The following is a 20980-nucleotide window of genomic DNA, read 5'->3' on the forward strand; positions in this document are numbered from 1 at the left end:
CCTGAAAGTAGTTAGAAATTATGATAGAATACCTATTCAAGGACAAATGTAAGCATTATCAACTGGAGGAAAGGAGACATGAGTTCTGAGTACAGAAAGAATGCCCAGCTTTTAACATAATGACAGCTGACATTTATGGAGCATTTACCACAGGCGATGAGCTAAGACCTTCATAGCATGCCATTCTTACAACAGTCCTAGGAATTAGATAGTATGCTTTTTCCCATTTTAAACAAAAGGAACTAAGGAGGATGAGAGAGTAAATAACCTGTCCCAAATCACCCAAGTAGCATATGAAGTTCTGCAAGGAACTCTTTCTGAGCAAGGCAGAGCCTTTTGTAAAGGGCAGAGTTGAATTAATGTTTCAAGAAATTAATTCAGTTCTAATCCTTGCAAGTGCATGCTGGATTAATCTTGTTTTACATTTCAGAAATGGCATGGAAGAAGAAATTTTTAAACAACCATTGATTTGAAAAATATATCTGGGTTTTCAAGAAGTCTATGCACGATTTTCATGCCAAAGATTGTTTTAAAACAAAACTGAATGATGATTGGGCCATGTTTTGCAAAGGATGCAAAGCTAACAATATGCAGCTAAGGGAAAAGATTAATTTCTGTCTTTATGATGGACATGTCAGTACCAATCCTTGCAAATGGGTCCTGGATTAATCTTATTTTACATTTCAGAAATGGCATGGAAAAGGAAGCACAGAATGATAAATCTGAGTTTGCAGATGATGTTAACATTTTTCAGAGAGAAATGCTCAGCAACCACAGACCAAGCTCATAAACCATGAAGCAGAGGTTCAATAGTGGCAGATGACTTGCACTGTGGGCCAGTAAGTGATGCCATTAAAGAAAACAAAGCCAGATACTCCTAACAAATAACAAGCACTAAGCTATTAGTTTAATCAGGTATGGGATTTGGGGAGCTCTGATAGAGTATACTGATATGACAAAAAAGCCAAGAAAATACTGTGCATCTCTAGCAAGGGTTTGAAAAACAATCCCACAGGCATAATTATTTCATATTTATTTTATAAAATGCCCCTGTTCCCATTTTCAGGTATTAATTCTTTTTTTTTAAATTGAGGTCATTGTAGATTCACATGCTGCTGTAAGAAATAGTAGAGATCCCTTGTATAGTTTGCCCAGTTTCTTCCAGTGGTGACATTCTGTAAAACTAAAGTACCTCTGCTGATATTTACAAATAAAATATAGTTTTTGACTCCATGTGAAATACATTATGCAGTTCAGGTAAATATACATCAAGAGAGGCACAGGGACCTAGAGATGGATTCAATCAGAGGAGGCAAAATTACAGAAACAGAGGGGCTGTAGCAAATAAATCAACTACAAATCTAGGTCTCTTCAGTCTGCAAGATAAAGTCAGGGATGGATTTTTAAAATGACTTTCAAAATACATTAATTATATAGAGGGTATTTAGACCAGCTATATACTTCATTTCAAATTCTAGAATATTAGAACTTTGGGGACTTACCATTTAAGCTGGATGGTAAATAGCACAGTGATGAAGAGTTTAGGCTATGGAGTCAGAGTGGGGAAAGCCCCACTGCCACTTCCCCATTTTCCACCCAACCACCCTGTACTCAGCAGCTTTGGGCCCTTCAGCCAGTGTATTAGTTTGCTTTCATGCTGCTGATAAAGACATACCCAAGACTGGGCAATTTGTAAAAGAAAGAGGTTTATTGGACTCCCAGCTCCACGTGGGTGGGGAAGTCTACCATCAACAGCAGAAGGTGAAAGCCTTGTCTCACGTGGTGGCGAACAAGAGAATAGAGCTTGTGCAGGGAAACTCCCCTTTTGAAAACCATCAGACCTCATGCGACATTCACTGTCATGAGAACAGCATGGGAAAGATCTGCCCCCATGATTCAATTACCTCCCACCGGGTCCCTCCCACAACACGTGGGAATTCAAATTTGGGTGGGGACACAGCCAAACCATATCACCAGTTACATCTCCAGGTTGATTTCCTCATCTTTAATCTGGGGGTGATAATGAAAACTATATCATAGAGTTCTTGTGAAGAATAAGAAAATCCATCCACTAATGCCCAGTCCATCCACTAATGCCTGATACAAGTAAAGAGGTCATTGTTACCTAATGTTGATGTTATTCACTTAAGAGCTTTTAAAGCAAAGGTTTCTGAGCCTCAGCACTATTGACCATTCAGCACTATTGGACCAGATAATTCTTTGATGGGGGAGAGGGGTGGTCCTGTGCATTTCAGGATGTGTATTTCAGAATTTTCCTGGGCTCTACTCACCAGAGGCCAGGAAAGTCCACCCCATCATGGTAACCAGTTATGTCTCTAGATACTGCCAAATGTCCTCAAGGGGGGCAAAAAATAGACCCCAACTGAAAAACCTCTATTTTAAGGGAACCAACTTACAACAAATAAATGAAGTGCTACTTTCCATAATAGGAGCCATTTTTTAAGTTAAAGCATTAGGTGGTACATCCTGAATATATATAAAGGCTCTAGAAGGCTTTAGAAGCCTCAGTGTGTCTCATACACACACACACACACACACACACACACACACACACACACACACACCATAATGAATTAAGTTTATAAAAGATATTTGGAAATTCTGTGCACTCCTGAGGTTGAATGAAGATCTTACTGACTTTCAAAGACTATCTGGGGTTGCCACCACATAGACTGAAATATCAAGTTTTATGAATAACCAGATGTTCCTAGTAGGATACCTGAAATGCTTTCCTATTCTAGAAATCTATTTCTAAATTGCACCTGCAGCAGGAACATATTTCATGTCACCCCTGGAATGGCACCGTATTCTATAAAGTATTACTGAACCTCCTTGCACTTCAGAATCACCAAGGGAGTTTTTCAAATGTGGGGATTCTTAGGTGTCATCTTTATATTTTAATTTTTTATTTTAAGGTAGGGATCTCAGACAGCTGTAAGTTTAATACACATTTCCAATTAATTGAAAACTCTGGTCAAGTAGACAGTGTCTGGAAATATGAGCAAAAAGGTCAGGTTCTGGTTGACTCTGACCTATGTCAACTTCAACTTTAGAAGAGACCTATAGATTATGCAGAATTCTGCATGAGAATAATTATAGACTCCAAATAGACATACTACATTAGCGTCTTACCCAAATTGAAAGTTCAATTTGAAGATCAAGATTTTAGAAAAATATGATAAAGTACTGCTATGGAATTATTATTTTTAGTACCAGGTGTGCAGTTATCTCTGGTGACAGTTTTTGCTAAAACTCCAAACCATCAATCATCCTTGGTCAGACAGAACAAAGGTTACTATGCTGAGTCATGTGCAACATGAACAGTCTTCCACACTCTAAAATCACAAGCAGTGGAAAAGACAAACCTCATTCCATTTTCCATTCAACCACATCAGAATAGGTGCTTACTAATTCCATGCTGGAAATATCTACTTCAGCTGTAAGAAGATATTGATAGAGTTAGAGGTATTTTGAGCCTATTGTGTGGGTTTCTGCCTTAGTCAGTCCTGGCTGCTATAACAAATTACCATAGACTGAGTGGCTTATTAACAACAGAAACTTATCTCTCACAGTTCTGGAGGCTGGAAGTTCAAGATCAGTGCCAGCCTGGTCAACTTCTGATAAGGGTTCTCTTCCAGCTTTCAGAGGGCTGACTTCTTAGAGTCTCACATGGAGGAAAGAGGGCAAGCTAGCTTTCTGGACTCTTATAAGGGCACTAATCTCATGGCCTAATCACCTGCCCAAGGTCCCACCTCCAAACTTCAACATATATTTTAATAAGTTGTTGGGGAAACACAAAGATTCAGTCTATAACAGCTTCTGTCTCACGGGTTGTGGTTTGCAACCTACAAGTAGGGTGACCAACTGTCTTGGAATACCTGGGAGTGAAGATTTCTTAGCATGTGGGATATTTAGTGCTAAAAATAGGACAATCCTATGCAAACCAAGCCAGTTGGTTACCCTTTTTATGACCCTAAGCTGCCTTGCAGCCGATTTCCTCTCCATCATTTTTCCCTAAGGGCCTTCTATTCCTCAAATCTGTCTGTATCCCCATCCCACTCACTCCCAACCTGTGGACTTTCTCCTCCTGAGATAAGTAAGCAGACAGAGCCAACTGGCCACAGACCCTGAGTTACAAGTCTCGTGTGATCTGTGAGCCTTTCCCATTGGCAAAATTGAGGTAGAGCAGAGTCAGACAGAACTTGACATTCTCTCCCAATTCAAGACACTGTCCACTTGAATAGTGTGGTTCTATTACTTAGGGGGATTTATGAAACACACAGATTCCAGGACTTTCATCCTAGACTGTCTAGAGAGGATGCCAGAGAATCTCCACATTGGAAAAGCTTCCTGGTAATTATGATCCATAAGAAGGTTCTGGAACAGTATCTAGAATACAGTGTCCCCGGGGTACCATGAAATGTCTTCTTGCTGCATATGCAGTTTACAACTGGATGTATAGGACAGGGGGACCTGTCAAGTCTCTTACTAGGTGGAACTGATCTTGGCAACCCATAAACCCAAGTTAAAATCAGTCAAGTCTATAGTGAATTTGAAACCTACTAGGTCACATGAATTTATACTTATGAATGTTTGCTATTTATGGTTAAGTGGCAGCATATTATATCCAGTTATTCTTATGAAAATCACTTGTTCATATCACATGTTCAAATCCATGTTCAAAATCACAGATTTTGTCCATGTTATTGACATTGAAAATTACTAATTGAATTTTTACAACAATTATGATTTGAATATTTATATACATGTAAGGCTCAGAGAGAATGCTAGATGTTAAGAAAGAGAAGACTGTTTTTAAGTTACTATAATATTTTATGGACTTATGGCCATCTGTGTTCATCTTACACAACCACCCTCTCACCAGGAGTAACATGAAAAAACTTACAGTTTTAAGGTGTCCAAAGATCACTCTAGAAATCCATCCCTGAGTTAAGAACCATGGATCTGAACATAAATGTCTTCCCTGAGTGACTCATGGATTAGAAAATGCATGGTCTTCCTGTAAGAGTGCATCTTAGAACCCAGTGAGACCAAACCATCCCATAATTTAAGTCACAAAGGCATCTTACAAATGGCTGTCACTTTGGCAATATCCCTGCCAAATGAAGAGACTCCTTTGGTCCCTGGAAACATCAGTTTTCTAGATGTCTCTACAGTCTAGTTTTCTAGACTCTCTAGGGAGGGCTCTGAGACTTTTCAGATTCATCTACATTTCAGAAAATCCAGCGTACAACCCACAAGCCTCCTCTCTAAAGAGACTTCTGCACATCTCTGCCATTTGATATTTAACATGGAATGTATTGCTAATTCCTCTGTGTGAGCAATCCCTACATAAACCCTGTATTTATTTTCATTTTATAACAAGTAGTAATAAGCTTGTGCAAAATCTTGCCCATGCTGATGAGAAAATCTAAAACTATTCTTAACTGTTGGGAAGACACATAAAAGTCACGATGAAAAGAAAAAATATATCCACATCCAACATGCAACAAACATTTTACTGAACACTTTGTCAGAAACTTGTATAGTTAATCCAAATCACCAAATAACTCAACGGTTAACTTGTACTTGGTTTGAGACTTCTTTATGTGTTTTGTATGAAATATGTTGTTTGTTTGCAGGGAGTGGAATATGGTGTTGAGGGAAGAAAAGGGATGTTGTCTAAATAATCTGACTTAAATTGCTAATTGGCCTGATGTTGGCTCCTGTTCAATTTTATTTGCCACTCATCCAAACGCAATGGCCAACAGAGCAGGAGAGCTCACTGGGCAACAAAGACAGCCAACTGGCCACCTGCATCCATAGGGAAACAAGGTACCACTCACCAGCAATGCTCTGCTAGGCTTCAGTATCTTACGATGAATAGTAGTACTTCACAAGTCAGTTTAAGGATTTAATATAATACACAAAAAGTGTTTAGAACAGTGCCAGGATCATAGAATGTTTTAAATAATCATAGTAGCTACTACTAGTAGCTATTATATACTACCATTATAATAGCTACTATTACTAGTAGCTATTATATGCTAGTAGCTATTATATGCTACACATTCCAACACCAGACAGTATTGATTGGCCTGCTTAGACTATGTGGCTCTGTTTTCTTTCTTTTTTTTTTTTTTTTCTTTAAAAAACTTTTAAATTGTTTGTTTATTTTTAATTTGTTTAGGCATATAGTAGGTGTATATATTTATGGGGTCTGCTTTCAACAGGAGTATCTAAAATGTACTATTGCTAATGGTACTGAAACAGATTACCTTTGTAAATCTTTGCCTTCAACTCCTAGAGATTAAGGACCTCTCATGAAGAAAGCTCCCTTAGCCTATTTCTACCATTCATCTGGAAACCAGTCTGCAAACTTGTGACCTCTTCCTGTTAGAAAACATAAGCTATGCTCTCACTTATATAAATTAGTGTTTCTTTCCTCTCCAAATATTCCTGACAACATTAATTTGCCTCTGTTAGCTAGCCAATCTACCATCCCCGGAATTAAAGCCAGAGACTAACAGAAAATCAAGACTCAATTTGGGACTTTTTGACAAGGAAATTAATGAAAAAAAAAAAAAAAAAAGGAAACCAAACAAGACAATACAGAATCAGAACGAGCTATCAGTGGAGCACTCACCCCCACTTTCCCTGCATGCATGGATCATCTTACAAGCAGTTAACAGGAAAGGAAGTAGCAGTATGGAAACTTCCCCATCCACAACACATCAAAAAGAAGAATTTCAAGACAGCACAGGTTATCTAGGTCCAGTAATATAAAATAAGCATAGCACTCACGTGTCCCAGGAGACCAAATGGGAACATGAAGACTAGAAGTTGCGATGGGTACTTTCACCTTACACGAATGACACCCATTTGTGTGTGACTCTCGGTCCTATCTAGACAGTTCTATGTTATAGCAAATCCCAGTGCTTCCTGCTCCCCCTCAGCTCCTCCTGGGCAACTCAGAAGCACCTCTTGGGCTTTCATGTTGCCCCAGGCACTGTTTTCCCTCAGGGGCTCAGGCTGAGTGTGAACCAGCAAGAGACTGAACTACCTTGAGAGTACAATTTGGGACAACCCCGAGTCCTGTATCTTACCTGCAGAACCTGTCCCGTCGGCAAGCACACTCTGGGTCGATGCTGGCACTGGGTCCTTGACTCCACGCACCTGAGCAGCTTCATCCTGGTTTGTTAAAAATGCAGAGCACAGATCAGATTCGAGGGCTTGGAGCTTCAGCAAGGAATTCTGCCAGCAAAAGCAGAACATGAGGCCAGCTAAGTAGATGCCTAACACACAACAGTGTGTCCGCAGCTCCCGCAAGCACCTTCCTTCGCTGCCTGGCAGGAAGAGGGTGGTGGCAACAGCTGCTTCAGGGAAAGAACTGCTTGTGCCAGAATCATACACGTATCATTCCACATGCAGGCTCAGTTTCTGCCTCATTTAAATCCTAACGTATATGGATTATCTGTGACACATGGGACTGGTGATTTCATCAGCAAGAGACGCTGCATCTGGAGAACCAATCTGAGAAGATATCTGCTTCCCGGGTGCTTGAGGTTTTACGCTTTGCCAGTGTTTCATTCATTGTGCTGACATCAGGAAGCAGAAGACATTAAGTCCCTCCCTGGCTACCATTCATAAAAGCCATCATCCCTCCAAAGCAAAGACAGCAGCAAACCGCAGTGCACAAAGAGTTACTGCTGCAGAGGCTGCTGGGCATCTGGGAGGGGCTTTGAGGCTCCCTAATCCACATCTGTATGCAGGGATGTGTGCGTGTATGTGTGTGTGTGTGTGTGTCTGTGTGTGTCTGTGTGTGTCTTCTAAAGTTACTTCTCTCACATGAGGACAGGGTGAGAGAAAGGGTGGAGGGAGATGACCTTGGTCATTTAGCATAACCCAGCCACTAAGGAAGAAGCAATTCATCTTTCATAGCCCTCAGCATAACCTCCCACCCACGCTCTTCATTTCTCATTTAAAATTTCTGCCATGATTCTTAATAAGAACAAAGTCATACAGATTGACGCATGCATCCTGCCATGATGCAGATGCCAGTAAATTAATTCCCCGAACCAGGTGAAAGTGAGTCAGCCTGAGTCCCCGGCCGGGCTCGCTCCCTCTCCACAAGAATGTTCTACAGGTCTCAGCTGCTCTCCTACCCTCCCAGCTCCAGAAGGGGTGGGCACTGGGAGCAGAGTCACTGGTCCTTTCCTTGCTAGGACCCTCCAATACACACAGGCACACACACACTTACTCATACCCTACCCTCTACATATCCTTTCCCCCACACAGTGTCACACCCAGTCCACAGCCCCACCCCTGCCATATACACACCCTCACCCCCTACTCCACACACACATGTATGTACACCCTCCACCCCTAGTGCTCACCTCCATCCTACACACACTCTTAAACCTACCCCTCACCTCCTCCACACAGATGCTCATACCAAACCCCCATACTCTCATCCCTACTCCCCACACCTACAAACACCCCACCTTCCACACACACACACCCTTACCCCATACATACCTCATATCCTCACATCCACCCCCCGAAACCTCCCAGCCTACTTCACACATAACCCATGCACACCCACCCCACACACACCCACATCCAACTCCCATGCCTTCACACACTATTCCACACACACACACCCCTGCTCCATATGTACCTTCACACCTTTCCTCACATAAACATCTTCCCAACATCTCTCACACCCTAACTCCTCCCTTCCATGCAAAACCAAGTCCCATGCACAACCCTTGATGCATTCTGCTGATGTATGAACCTACAGTAGTGTTTTACAAGCTGCCCACCAAGGGATGTCTAAAATCTGTTGTCTCTTCACCACTGTGAAAGCAGCAAGTGCCTAGGTGGGCTCAGGATCACACCTCTGCCATGCCCGGAGATGGGGTGGGACCTGGCACAAACCTCCTAAGAGCTCAGGTGCTGCTGCCTGGGAGCCCATGTGAAGCACCTGTGTGGGACTCAGACATTTTTTTTTTGGCTTCCTCTTCCATTCTGGGATGTTTTCCCAGCAGCTGAGTGTGGAAGTAAGAACTGAGGTTGTTGACAGGAGCTGCAGAAGGAGCAGGGACACCAAGTTTCTGGGAGGATTTAGTATTTAGTAAACAAGCAGCTGGAAGGCAAACAGAAAGATTCCAGGCAAGTTTCCTACTGGAGGACACTGGAAATCAGTGACCTCTCAAAAAGAGCAAAACTACCCTGAAGATTAACAAATAATGCCATGGTAACGTAACACAGTGCAGCCACTATGCAAAACAGAATGATGGGCTCCCAAAATGTTAAAAATAGAATTACCATATAATCCAGCAATTTCATTGCTGCATATCTAGCCAAAACAATTGGAAGCGGGACTTGAATAGATATTCATGCACCCATACTCATGGCTGCATTACTCACAATGACCAAGAGGTATGTTTTGGATAAAATAGTGTATCTACAAAATTTACATGTTGAAGCCCTAACCCCCAATGATACTGTATTTGGAGACAACCCCTTTAAAGAGGCAATTAGGGTTAGATGAGGAAGTGATACCAGGGAGACAGACAGAAAGAAAGCCATGTGAAGATGCAACGAGAAGGCAGCTGTCTGCAACACAAGGAAAGAGGCTCTGCTGGCACCTTGATCTGGGACTTCTAGTCTCCAGAACTGTGAAAAGATACATTTATGTTGTTTAAGCTTCCAAGTCTGTGGTATTTGTTAGGGAAGACCTAACAGATTAACACAAGGTGGACACAGCCTAAGTGTCCAAGAGCGGGTGAATGGATAAACCAAAGGTGGTTATGCACATACAATGGAACATTGTCCAACACTCAAAACGAAGGACTTCTGACACAGGCTACATGCCACAACATGTATAAACTTTGAGGACATTATGCTAAGTGAAATAAGCCAGTCACAAAAGGATAAATACTGTATACTTCCACTTGCATAAGATACTTAGAGTAGTAAAATTCATCGAAGCTGGGAGCAGTGGCCTAAGCCAGTAAATCCCAGCACTTTGGGAGGCTGAGGTAGGCAGATCACTTGAGGCCAGGAGGTCGAGACCAGGCTGGCCAACATGTGGAAACCTCGTCTATACTAAAAATATAAACATTAGCTGGGCATGGTGGCACACGCCTGTAATTTCAGCTGCTCAGGACACTGAGGCACGAGAATCGCTCGAACCCGGGAGGTGGGGTTCATCTTCATATTTATATATATATATATTTATATATATGAAGATGAAAAAAGTTCTGGAGATTGATGGTAGTGATGGTTGCCCAACAGTGTGACCGTACTCAATGCCACTGAACTACACACTTAAAAATGGTTAAATGGTGGCCAGGCACAGTGGCTCATGCCTGTAATCCCAGCACTTTGGGAGGCCGAGGTGGTGGATTGCCTGAGGTCAGGAGTTTGAGACCAGCCTGATCAACATGGTGAAACCCTGTCTCTATGAAAAAATAACAAAATTAACTGGGTGTGGTGGCATGCACCTGTAATCTCAGCTACTTAGGAGGCTGAGACAGGAGAATTGCTTGAACCCAGGAGGCGGAAGATGCAGTGAGCCAAGATCGCACCATTGTACTCCAGTCTGAACGACAGAGCTAGACTCCATCTCAAAAAAAAAAAAAAAAGAAAGAAAAGAAAAGAACAAAAGGTCGAGCATGGTGGCTCACACCTGTAATCCCAGCACTTTAGGCTGGGCGCGGTGGCTCAAGCCTGTAATCCCAGCACTTTGGGAGGCCGAGACGGGTGGATCACGAGGTCAGGAGATCGAGACCATCCTGGCTAACATGGTGGAACCCCGTCTCTACTAAAAATACAAAAAAACTAGCCGGGCGAGGTGGCGGGCGCCTGTAGTCCCAGCTACTCCGGAGGCTGAGGCAGGAGAATGGCGTAAACCCGGGAGGCGGAGCTTGCAGTGAGCTGAGATCCGGCCACTGCACTCTAGCCCGGGCAACAGAGCAAGACTCCATCTCAAAAAAAAAAAAAAGAAAGAAAAAAGAAAAAAAAATCCCAGCACTTTGGGAGGCAGAGGCAGGAGGATCACTTGAGGTCAGGAGTTCGAGACCAGCCTGACCAATATGGTGAAATTCTGTCTCTACTAAAAATACAAAAATTAGCCAGGCATGGTGGGGGCACCTGTAGTCCCAGCTACTCGGGAGTCTGAGACAGGACAATTGCTTGAACCCAGGAGCTAGAGGTTGCAGTGAGCCGAGATCATGCCGCTGCACTCCAGCCTGGGTGACAGAGTGAGACTCTGTCTCAAAAAAAAAAAAAAAAAAAAAAAAAGTTAAATGATAAATTTTAGGTTAGATGTATTTAACAATTTTTAAAAGTGAATGAAAGGAAAGTAAAAAGAATGGTATTCTTTCTTTCTTTAACTTTACCTTTCATTCTTTTTTAAAATTCTAGAACCAGCTGCCTGTCTCAAATTTATAAGTGCTCTTGTAGATTCTGCAAAGCAGAAGAGGGCATAGACTTCAGGTTCCCACAGAATGAGAGAGAATGTCAGCTTTGCTACATACCATGTGTCTGACTTTGGCCAAGCATCCTAATTATTCTGGGCCTTAATGTCCTCTCTAAAAAAGGGGCAGGGTAGCAGCAACAATGGTACCTGCTCTAAGGGATGCTCTCAGAATTACACAGGGAAATCATGGAAAGCTGGAAAGCACTTTGCAGAGCACCAGCATGTGGCAAACACTCAAGGACCGGATTCTGTGTTTAGTATGACTATCTCCAAACCCCAAAGGCTGCCGGACAGAGCTCTGGCCATGTGGCAAGGCTGTACTCCACACTGACACTGAGGCCTTGACTCATCACTTTACCCCCCAGGGTCTTATTTCTGCACCTGCCTAGCAAGGTCCTTAGGCTACATGACTTCTAAGTCTCCTTACAACTTGAAAGGAGAGAAAAGCAAACAGGCACATGGACTGGAGATGGATGCACAGAATCTGGCATGGAGTGGGTGCTTAGACACTGTATTTGGAACGGAACCAAATGTCCAGACAACACAAATAGGTTTCAAAGAATTTCACTGCACAGGAGTTCACATTCAGAGATCCCTGGTCTCCCATAGGAAGAGAGGTTTAATGCCATGACCCAGTTATGGCTAGAAGTATCCTCTGGTGGCTGGGCACAGTGACTAACCCCTGTAATCCCAGTACTTTGGGAGGCCAAGGTGGGTGGATCATTTGAGGTCAGGAGTTCAAGACCAACCTAGCCAACATGGTGAAACCCTGTCTCTACTAAAAATATAAAACCTTAGCCAGGCATGGTGGCACACTCCTGTAATCCCAGCTACTTGGGTGGCTGCAGCACGAGAATCGCTTGAACCCAGGAGGTGGAGGGTGCAGTGAGCCAAGATCATGCCATTGCAATCCAGACTGGGCAACAGGGGGAAAAAAAAGCAGCAACATCCATCGGTTGTTCTCATCCATCTTCCTCTTTCACTTTCTCCCTCACTGTACTCACACTAAGCAAGACTCTGAGTGTCAAAGGAGATCTAGTCGTACGGCTGGTTTATTGCTTCTTTAGCTATAAGATAGGACTAAGCTTAGAGTAATGGGGAAGAAATTAAGTGGCAAATGGAAGAGGAGACAAAAGATGAAGATCTGGAGAAACAAGCAGATCCCCAAGTAGAAGGGAAAACGAACTGTTGTAAATGGAGGACAAGAAGGCAAAGTGGAAGAAACTCTGCAGACCAGCTGTCCTCAGTAATATTCCTTCCCACCCTTCACTGACCCACTACCTGAGGACAGTCTGCCTTTTGGCACCATGGGCCACTCATAACTCTTCCTGAACAGAGGGTGGGGACTTGGACACACTGAATGGGATGGGTCTATGAAGAGATAGTTGTTCTGAGGATCAAGGAACCCAGGACAAGGGGACAGAGAGATTTGTCTATGAGTAATCTACATTAGCAGTCCCAACCTTTTTAGCACCAGGGACTGGTTTTGCAGAAGACAATTTTTCCATGGACTTGGGAACGGGGATTGTTTTGGGATGAAACTGGTCCACCTCAAATCATGAGATATTAGATCCTCATAAGGAGTGTGCAACATAGATTCCTCGCATGCACAGTTCACAATAGGGTGCATACTCCTGAGAATCTAATGCCACTGCTGATCTGACAGGAGATGAAGCTCAGGCAGTAAAGCTCGCTGTCCACTGCTCATCTTCTCTGGCTGTGCAGCCCAGTTCCTAACAGACTACAGGCCGGTACTGGTCCATGGCTCCGGGGTTGGAGACCCCTGATCTACACCACTGTCACATACATGTCCTTCCAGTGGATGGGTGATCTGTCCTACCACGTCTGTGCCCTGCAGAGCCACCCCAAGAAGGCTTCAGGACAGCTTGCAGTGCACGTACAGAGTTTGTGTCCACCTTGCAGGCATGATGCCACATATCCAGCTCCACATGGAAAGCCAGGCAGCTTTCCATGCAACAGCTGCACTAGGCTCTGCAGTATGAGGCTATTAGCAGCCCCTTCCACGTGGGGCTTCCAGTCTAGCGGGGAGATCACTAATAAGCAAGTAAACAAATCAGTCATGACAGTTATTATTGTCATAGGGCTATGGAGGAAAGAAAAGAAACAGCAAGCCCAGGGAGTGAGTTACTAACCACCCATTTCACTTCTATCATGCCTGACTTAGTAACCTTTAATGTAGGAACATGCTTTTCCCTCTACAGAAAGATGCAGGACCCTTCATTCTGGGTCCTAATAAACCCCTACAGTCCTAGTGCCACCTCAACCCAGCCATCTCTGATAGGACTTCCACTCCCCTGGCTCCCCTGGCTCCCCAAGCCCATCACTCAGGGCCAGCCTGCTAGTACTTTTCCTGGTTTATATCCAAAGTCTCCTCATACAAATGTCTAGAATCTGCAAGAAAGTTGAGTAAGGGCTAACAGGCCCAGTAAAGAACAATGACCACCTCTGCTGCTCCAACTATCCTATCTGGTTAAGAAAGAAGCCAGAGAGAAGTCTGTGAAACGTAGGTGTGGTTTTCTTTAAAAAGCTAATTTTTTCCGTTTACATAATGGAGAATATGCTACTTGTTTTAGAAAATACTCTACTCATTTTCTCTCCTCTACAATTACTCAGGTCCCACTTTAGTTGGGTTGAAATAGAGAACACCCACACAGGCTGGATGGTTAAATACTATTTTAGGGTGCCTTTGTCTGCAATTCACCAGTCCCAGAGCAGGCACCGCTTACATTTAGTTCGTATGAAAGGGTTTAGTCCTCCTCCCCATTCTTTTATCTATCCAAGAATTGCATACAGATTCCCTATGATGATATGACACAAATCAAGTTGGAAATCTGCTCAATACTGGGGACATGACTGGGTCTCCAAATATCTCCATTCTTACTTACCACTCTTCTTCCCTGAATTTCAATGTTTCTCGAATATATGCCCACCACATATATACAACACCCTTCCTTTCCATCTGCTGATTCACCTGCTCTCTGCCCCTCCTCCCCAGACCCTACTCAGCTCTGGTTGTTTCATGGCCAAAATCCCATCAAATTATTGAGCCAGTTCTGATTATCTTACCTCAGCAGGGGGCCCCTAATGTCTCTTTTGGCATCTCGTTTATTTCCTTCACAAGGCTCGCCATAATTTGTAATTTTGTGTATTGTTTATTGGCTCTTTTCACCTCCATAAGAACTAGCACTATGCCTCCATTGTTTACTGCTGCATCCTAGCACAATGTGTAGAAAAGAGCCAATCAATAAAAAGACTGCCACTGTATCTGAGTTTTGTTTTTCTGGGTCCTTTAGCCAGTGTTTGCAGGGAGGCGCGGGGATCTCTGAGTATCCAATATTGAGCCCTCCTACTACCCTGGTTTAGAAACCTTAAAGTGCTTAAAAATCACAGGGGAGTTTACGAAAGACGTGCGCTCCCAGGACATGCCCATTCTAGAGATTCTGGTTCAGTAGGTCTGAGGCAGGGTCTTTCAACACAAGAAGTCCAAGGTCCCTATTCCCTGGGGCCTTGACACACTATAAATGTCTCAGTTGCCCACTTAGTTCTACTTGCCCCAGGGCCAAAAGCTTTTCTCTGAGTCCCAGCCCTCTGACTACCTCATTGCCTTTTTATCTTTCGGTTGGTTCCCTTGAGAGCTGCTCCCACCCCCACCAGGATGTATAAGGTGTGAAGTGCTCAGAAGCAAGAAGGTATTGCTTCCTGAACTTCTTGATGTTCTTGCCAACAAAGTGGGACTTCTCCCAATGTCGACCATTATAAGACAAAGCCAAATTTATCCCTCCCCTAAAGTAAACACATTGGACTTTTGGCGAATCCCTCTGGGGACAGCGTCACTCGTGTCTGAGCATGGTTTGCAGCACGGCACACCTCAGCTTAGCCCGGCCCAGCTTCCCTTTGTTCAGGAGCTCAGCCCTCCCTCCCCGGCACCTCCCAAAGGAGAAATTCAATGTAGGAGAACAAGCTATTCACCTTAAGGAGCCTTCTGTTGACAAGAAGATCCAGGTCTTATTCGGCTCCTATCAGCAATTCTTTTTAAACAAGGACAACCTAGCCACAATACACAATAATAAAACCCACATTTCCCTTAAGCTAAATGACTTCAACCTGGAAAGGGGGAATCCTATACTTGATTTCACCTGATTGTGATATCCTTATTATGTTCACTTTATTCAATGAATAATAAGAACAAGATGTTTGGGAGAGAATAATACCATTTTATAAACTCCCACTTTAAAGCAGAACTCTGAGCTTTTCTAGATAGTAAGACTGATTTTTCTGAAAATACAATGTGTCTCACTTACAACTCATGGAATGAACTTCAATAGTTTCTCAATGGAATTACTAGTACTTTAACTATCCAAAAGCACAGGTCTTAAGATGGAAAAGCCTCTAACTAGTCATTTTTCCCAGAACATTAATTAAATCCCAAGGGCTAAAGTCCAAAGCTAGTCTGGGTTGTAACCCATATGGTTGCTTCTTTGTGGCTTTGTTTGCATTTATTTTAGCCCTGAAAAATATTTGCCTTCAAAACTAAACTTAGTAAGATGAGAGCACAGGAGATGGCCCACTGGGCCCTTAATCAGGCTCATTCTGTGTCACAGGGCAAACCACCAAATGATGCTGACTCATGGGCCCTGTACTTTTTCTGATAACACTACCTTAACTCCTTCAATTTCTAAAATTCAATGAATATTAGAAATCAGTAGGTGTTCACTGATCATAAAATCACATGCCATATGAAATAATGTATATCTATGCCTTTAAAGATGGCAGGTCACATTGGAAAGCATGGCCATTTCCTCAAATACTAATTTTTAGTTATATATTTTTAAATTTTGAATTGACACATAATAATTATACATATTTATAGGGCACATGGTGAGTTTTGATACATATATAGTGATCAAATCACAATAATGAGATTATTCACCACCTCAAATATTTACCATTTGCTTGTGTTGGGAACATTCACAATCTTCCTTCCTAGTTATTTGAAAACCCGTAGTAAATTATTGTTGATGAGAGTCACACTACAGTGCTGTAGAATACTAGAACTTATTCCTTTTATCTAGCTATGATTTTATATCCTTTAACCAATCCCTCCCTATCTCTCTCTCCCCCTTACCCGTCCCAGCATCTAGTAACCACTATTCTACTCTCTACTTCTATGAGATAATTTTTTTTTTTTTTTTTTTTTTGAGACGGAGTCTTGCTCTGTCACCTAGACTGGAGTGCAGTGGCGGGATCTTGGCTCACTGCAAGCTCCACCTCCCAGGTTCACACCATTCTCCTGCCTCAGCCTCCCAAGTAGCTGGGACTACAGACACCCACCACCATGTCCGGCTAATTTTTTTTTTTTTTTTTTGTATTTTTAGTAGAGACGAGGTTTCACCATGTTAGCCAGGATGGTCTTGATCTCCTGACCTCATGATCCACCCGCCTTGGCCTCCCAAGGTGCTAGGATTACAGGCGTGAGCCACCGCACCCAGCCAAGATCAACTTTTTTAGCATTCACACAGGAGCAAGAACATGCAGTGTTTATCTTTCTATGACTGGCTTATTTCATTTAACATAATTTTCTCCAGGATCACCCATGTTGCTGTGAATGACAGTATTTCATTCTTTTTTCTGACTGGAAAATATTCCATTGTATATAAGTACCATATTTTCTTTATCCATTTCTCTGTTGATAGACACTTAGGTTTTCAAATCTAATATTTTGTAAGAAAATAAAAAAATTCAGCTCTTGTCTCTCTATAAACTTGAGTTTTATAATCTTCAGAAGGCCAAAAATGTCCTAAAAAAGACAATAGGTGCCAAGGCTAGGAAGGCCAGATGTCTGGACTTGATGTGTGTCCCTATAAACCTCTGGGAAGTGAGGACAACAAAGTCCATTCTTGTACTGCAGCTCTTGCACCTCACCCCTGTACCAGACCCAAAGCTGGGTACACATTTGCTTCTCAATAAATCCTCCTGAAAGAATGAATTACCCTTAGAAGAAAACGTCTCAAAGGACGCAGTTCTCAGGAAAAATTTGGTCTTCAAATCAGCAGAAATATTTTCTAAAAGTTAGCAGGGGTAGGTGGAGCAGAATATATTTATGAAAGCTGTCAACTTTATATTTCACCAAGTGAGAGCACGTGAGAAAGAAAACAAATCCCCTCCCCATCATTTCTTCACAAAATGAAAATTTTAAGAACAATGTCTAAGTGAAAGGTTGTTCATAGACTTTATTAAAAAAAAACTCACTATATTCATTTATCTTATATTTATACTTTCACCAAAAAGCAATAAAAACTATAGCACAGGCTGGCCCCTAGGAGCCACTGAACTGGATACAGTTCCTTCCAGCCTTCCATGAGAGAATAGGAAATTAGTAGTATGAAGAGAAATACCTGAAAGAGTGAGCAACAAGAAAAAGGATCAAGATGTCATGCCAGAGAAAACAGGAGGAGCCAATGGGGCAAAGCTGCAGGGGAGTTGGGGAGATGGGTAGGCTACCAGGCAAAAGGCAGCACAGGTGGGTCAACTAGGCAAGTCCTGCCTCAATGCCTCTGCTCAGTCCAACACCTCTGATGCTTCTCCGAGGCAGTTCCCAGACACGGAAAACTAGAGGCAGCTGCTGACATGGCTTCCACTTTTTCTGCCAACACCACACTAAGGATTCCCCTGAGGGTGAGGCCCACAGATCTGGTTTCCCTGGAGACAAGAAGGCAGGCTGAATAGTTGGATCTGAACAATGGGGCAGAATAAACCAGACCTGGAAGTAATTCAGAGCTTTTTTGCCATGCAGTTCATTCAACTGGGAATGAGAACTCGTGTTCACACAGTGACCATGTTGGCTACAGGATGTGCTCATTGACACTGATAACAAAAGTTGTCTAAAATTAAATGAATCATAGGATACTGTTCCAGCTGAGGAACAAACCTTGGTAGGGTAGACAGGTGACTCTACCTCAACTCAAAAAACCATACCAGAAAAACGTCAAGTGGCATCCTGCAGGGGTCCAGCAGAGAGGAAAATTACTTTGGAGTTCATGCTTCCAGAGACCAACATTATGCAGCCCAGCATCTAATTACTCATCTTCTGAGAACAGCACTCCTAGATCCTAAGTGGGAAATATGGCCCAAGTCTAACAAATCAGCTTATTCCAAACGCCATCATCACAGGGACTGATTCAGAAATGGGCACATGCCCCAAGCCAGATAAATGAGACTCAAATATGGGACTTTTTAGAACTAGGAAGGAGAGGCTGTTATTTCACTATGTGGTAGGCAGAATCCTAAAGGTAGCCATCAAGATTCCTATACCCTGATAACATAATCAAACACTAATCTAGGTACTTCTATGAAGAGATTTGCAAATGTAATTAAAGCTTTAACTCAGCTGACCAAAGATACAGATTACTTGGCTGATCCTGGACCAATCAGGGGAGACCTTTAAAATGCACAGCATTTCTTCCAGTTGGTAGCAAAAGACAACATCAGAGAAATTCAAAGCACAAGGATTTGCCACGCTGTTGTTGACTCCAAGATAAAGGGTGAGGAGGGGGAGTGTGACAGCCTCTAGAAGCTGAGAGCTGCCCTCAGGTGACACCCAGCAAGGAAGCAGGACACATAGTTGCACAACTACAAGGAACTAAATTCAGGCAACAATGTGCAGAAGCTGGGACGGAGGCTCTTCTCCAGATCCTCCAGATAAGAAACTACCCCAGCCGTGCCTAGATTTCAATTTCATGAAACCTTAAGTAGAAAACCCAGTTGAGTCCACCCACATTTCTGACCTGCATAACTGTGAGCTAATAAATACATATTTGAAGCCACTAAGTTCTTGGTAATTTGTTACCCATTAATAGAAAACTAATATACACTGGAATTAGTGACTAAATAATTTGTCCCTAGAGAGGGGCTGACCTAAATAAAGATGAAGCCAATATAGAAAAAGAAGAACCGAGAGATAGGAATAGATGGCATCTCCGTGATGAGTTTTCATCCCTGGACCTAGCCATGCATACAGCCTATCCTGATCCTAAGCTTTCAGATATATATCAATAACATCCTGTTCTTATTAAAACCAAGTTGAATTGACTTTCAGTCACATGGAAAGAATCCCAGATACTTTGTAAAACATCTTCAATCAATCCTGAATTAAGGCCTAACCCTGCAGACTGGGTTTGTATTTGAATACAAAAATACAGCTGCCTATTCTTACAGAAATAATACCATTCAGTCAGCTCAAGAATGTTAAAGGCCTAAGAAGCCTCTTTCTTGACCATTTTCACAAAATTAACACAATTTTGAGGAAGAAACACATCCTGAACAAAACAATACGTACCATCTTGAGGCCTGATATGGCTTGATGCCAAAATACCTATATGTTAAACTGTGGATGCTAATAAAAACACAATCTAGTCTTTCACATGGAGGTACACAAAGACACAGACACATGCATACTGACTCAAAGAGGGACACCGCATGTGTATAAATTGTCCTACTTTTAACAAAATTAACATATTAAAGGATTCTTCATAGATATCTTTCACATTGAGGCTAAAGTTTAGTTATTATGACCAGCATAATTGAACAGATAAGAGTTAACAGTAGTATATGAAGAAAAATTAATTTTTCATATTGATTTCAGGTAAATAAATCATCTCTTTCATACCAAGCTAAATAAAAATAGGTATCTCTTTTATAGAATAAGATTGCAATTACAAATTCAAAGTTAAACTTCTTAATATTGATATCAGGTCATTACTGAACATCTGTTGCATGCTAGTAATTTATTACATTTGTTTCTTATAAGATAGCCTCTTCCTCTAGATTCTAATGGTATTCCCAAGGAATTTGTCCTCTTATGGTAGAACCACAGTCAGAATATAGCACAGCACAAGTCTGAATCCATGCCCATTGTGAGCATCTTCTCTTCCTCTGGTTCCTCAATAACCAGTGAAGGTGACGATGACAAACACAAATCTGGAAATCTCCTGACTATTTTTGATAAAGTCAATACTAAATTTCAAAGCAGTAACAGAGGCAGAACACACCTTTAGAATGCCCTGTAGGGTCAATTAACAGCAAAAATATTTCTACCTTATTCTATAAACACAAAGAGCACTTATAATGAATTCTTCAGAGTAAGTTACAGTAATATTCTTACCATTAAAGAGATGCTATTATCCTCTCACTCTAACCCATTTATGCCTAGTGTTCCGTTGTTGGAATGCTCAGCATGTGGGAGTTATTTATATCCTACTGCTCAAGGTCATCGCCAAGGTCTGATTGCAAAAATTCAAAACATCACAACCTTGGCCATAAGTGGGCTAAGCACTCATAAAGGGAGCACAATGCAGTATCAGAGAACTTGTGCTTGCCTTTTTCAGATGCTTTAGGTTCTACTAGTTACCAGGCGAAATGGCTTAGCCAGTGTGATGGTGTTAACATTCCTCA

At 42.2% G+C, this 20980-nt stretch overlaps 1 protein-coding gene across 5 annotated transcripts in view; it reads right to left on the minus strand.

The window, feature by feature from the left end:
- FAM13C (family with sequence similarity 13 member C) overlaps positions 1–20980 on the minus strand; it is a 142023-nt gene that overhangs the window by 29672 nt on the left and 91371 nt on the right. For all 5 annotated transcript variants that reach the window (XM_030941264.1, XM_010367049.1, XM_030941262.1 and 2 more), the window contains one exon: positions 7128–7212. In XM_030941264.1, coding sequence (XP_030797124.1) covers positions 7128–7212 — 85 coding nt within the window. The remainder of the gene's footprint in view (positions 1–7127; positions 7213–20980) is intronic.

This window comes from Rhinopithecus roxellana, chromosome 11 (assembly GCF_007565055.1).
Source record: "Rhinopithecus roxellana isolate Shanxi Qingling chromosome 11, ASM756505v1, whole genome shotgun sequence".
In the NCBI taxonomy this organism is placed as follows: domain Eukaryota; kingdom Metazoa; phylum Chordata; class Mammalia; order Primates; family Cercopithecidae; genus Rhinopithecus; species Rhinopithecus roxellana.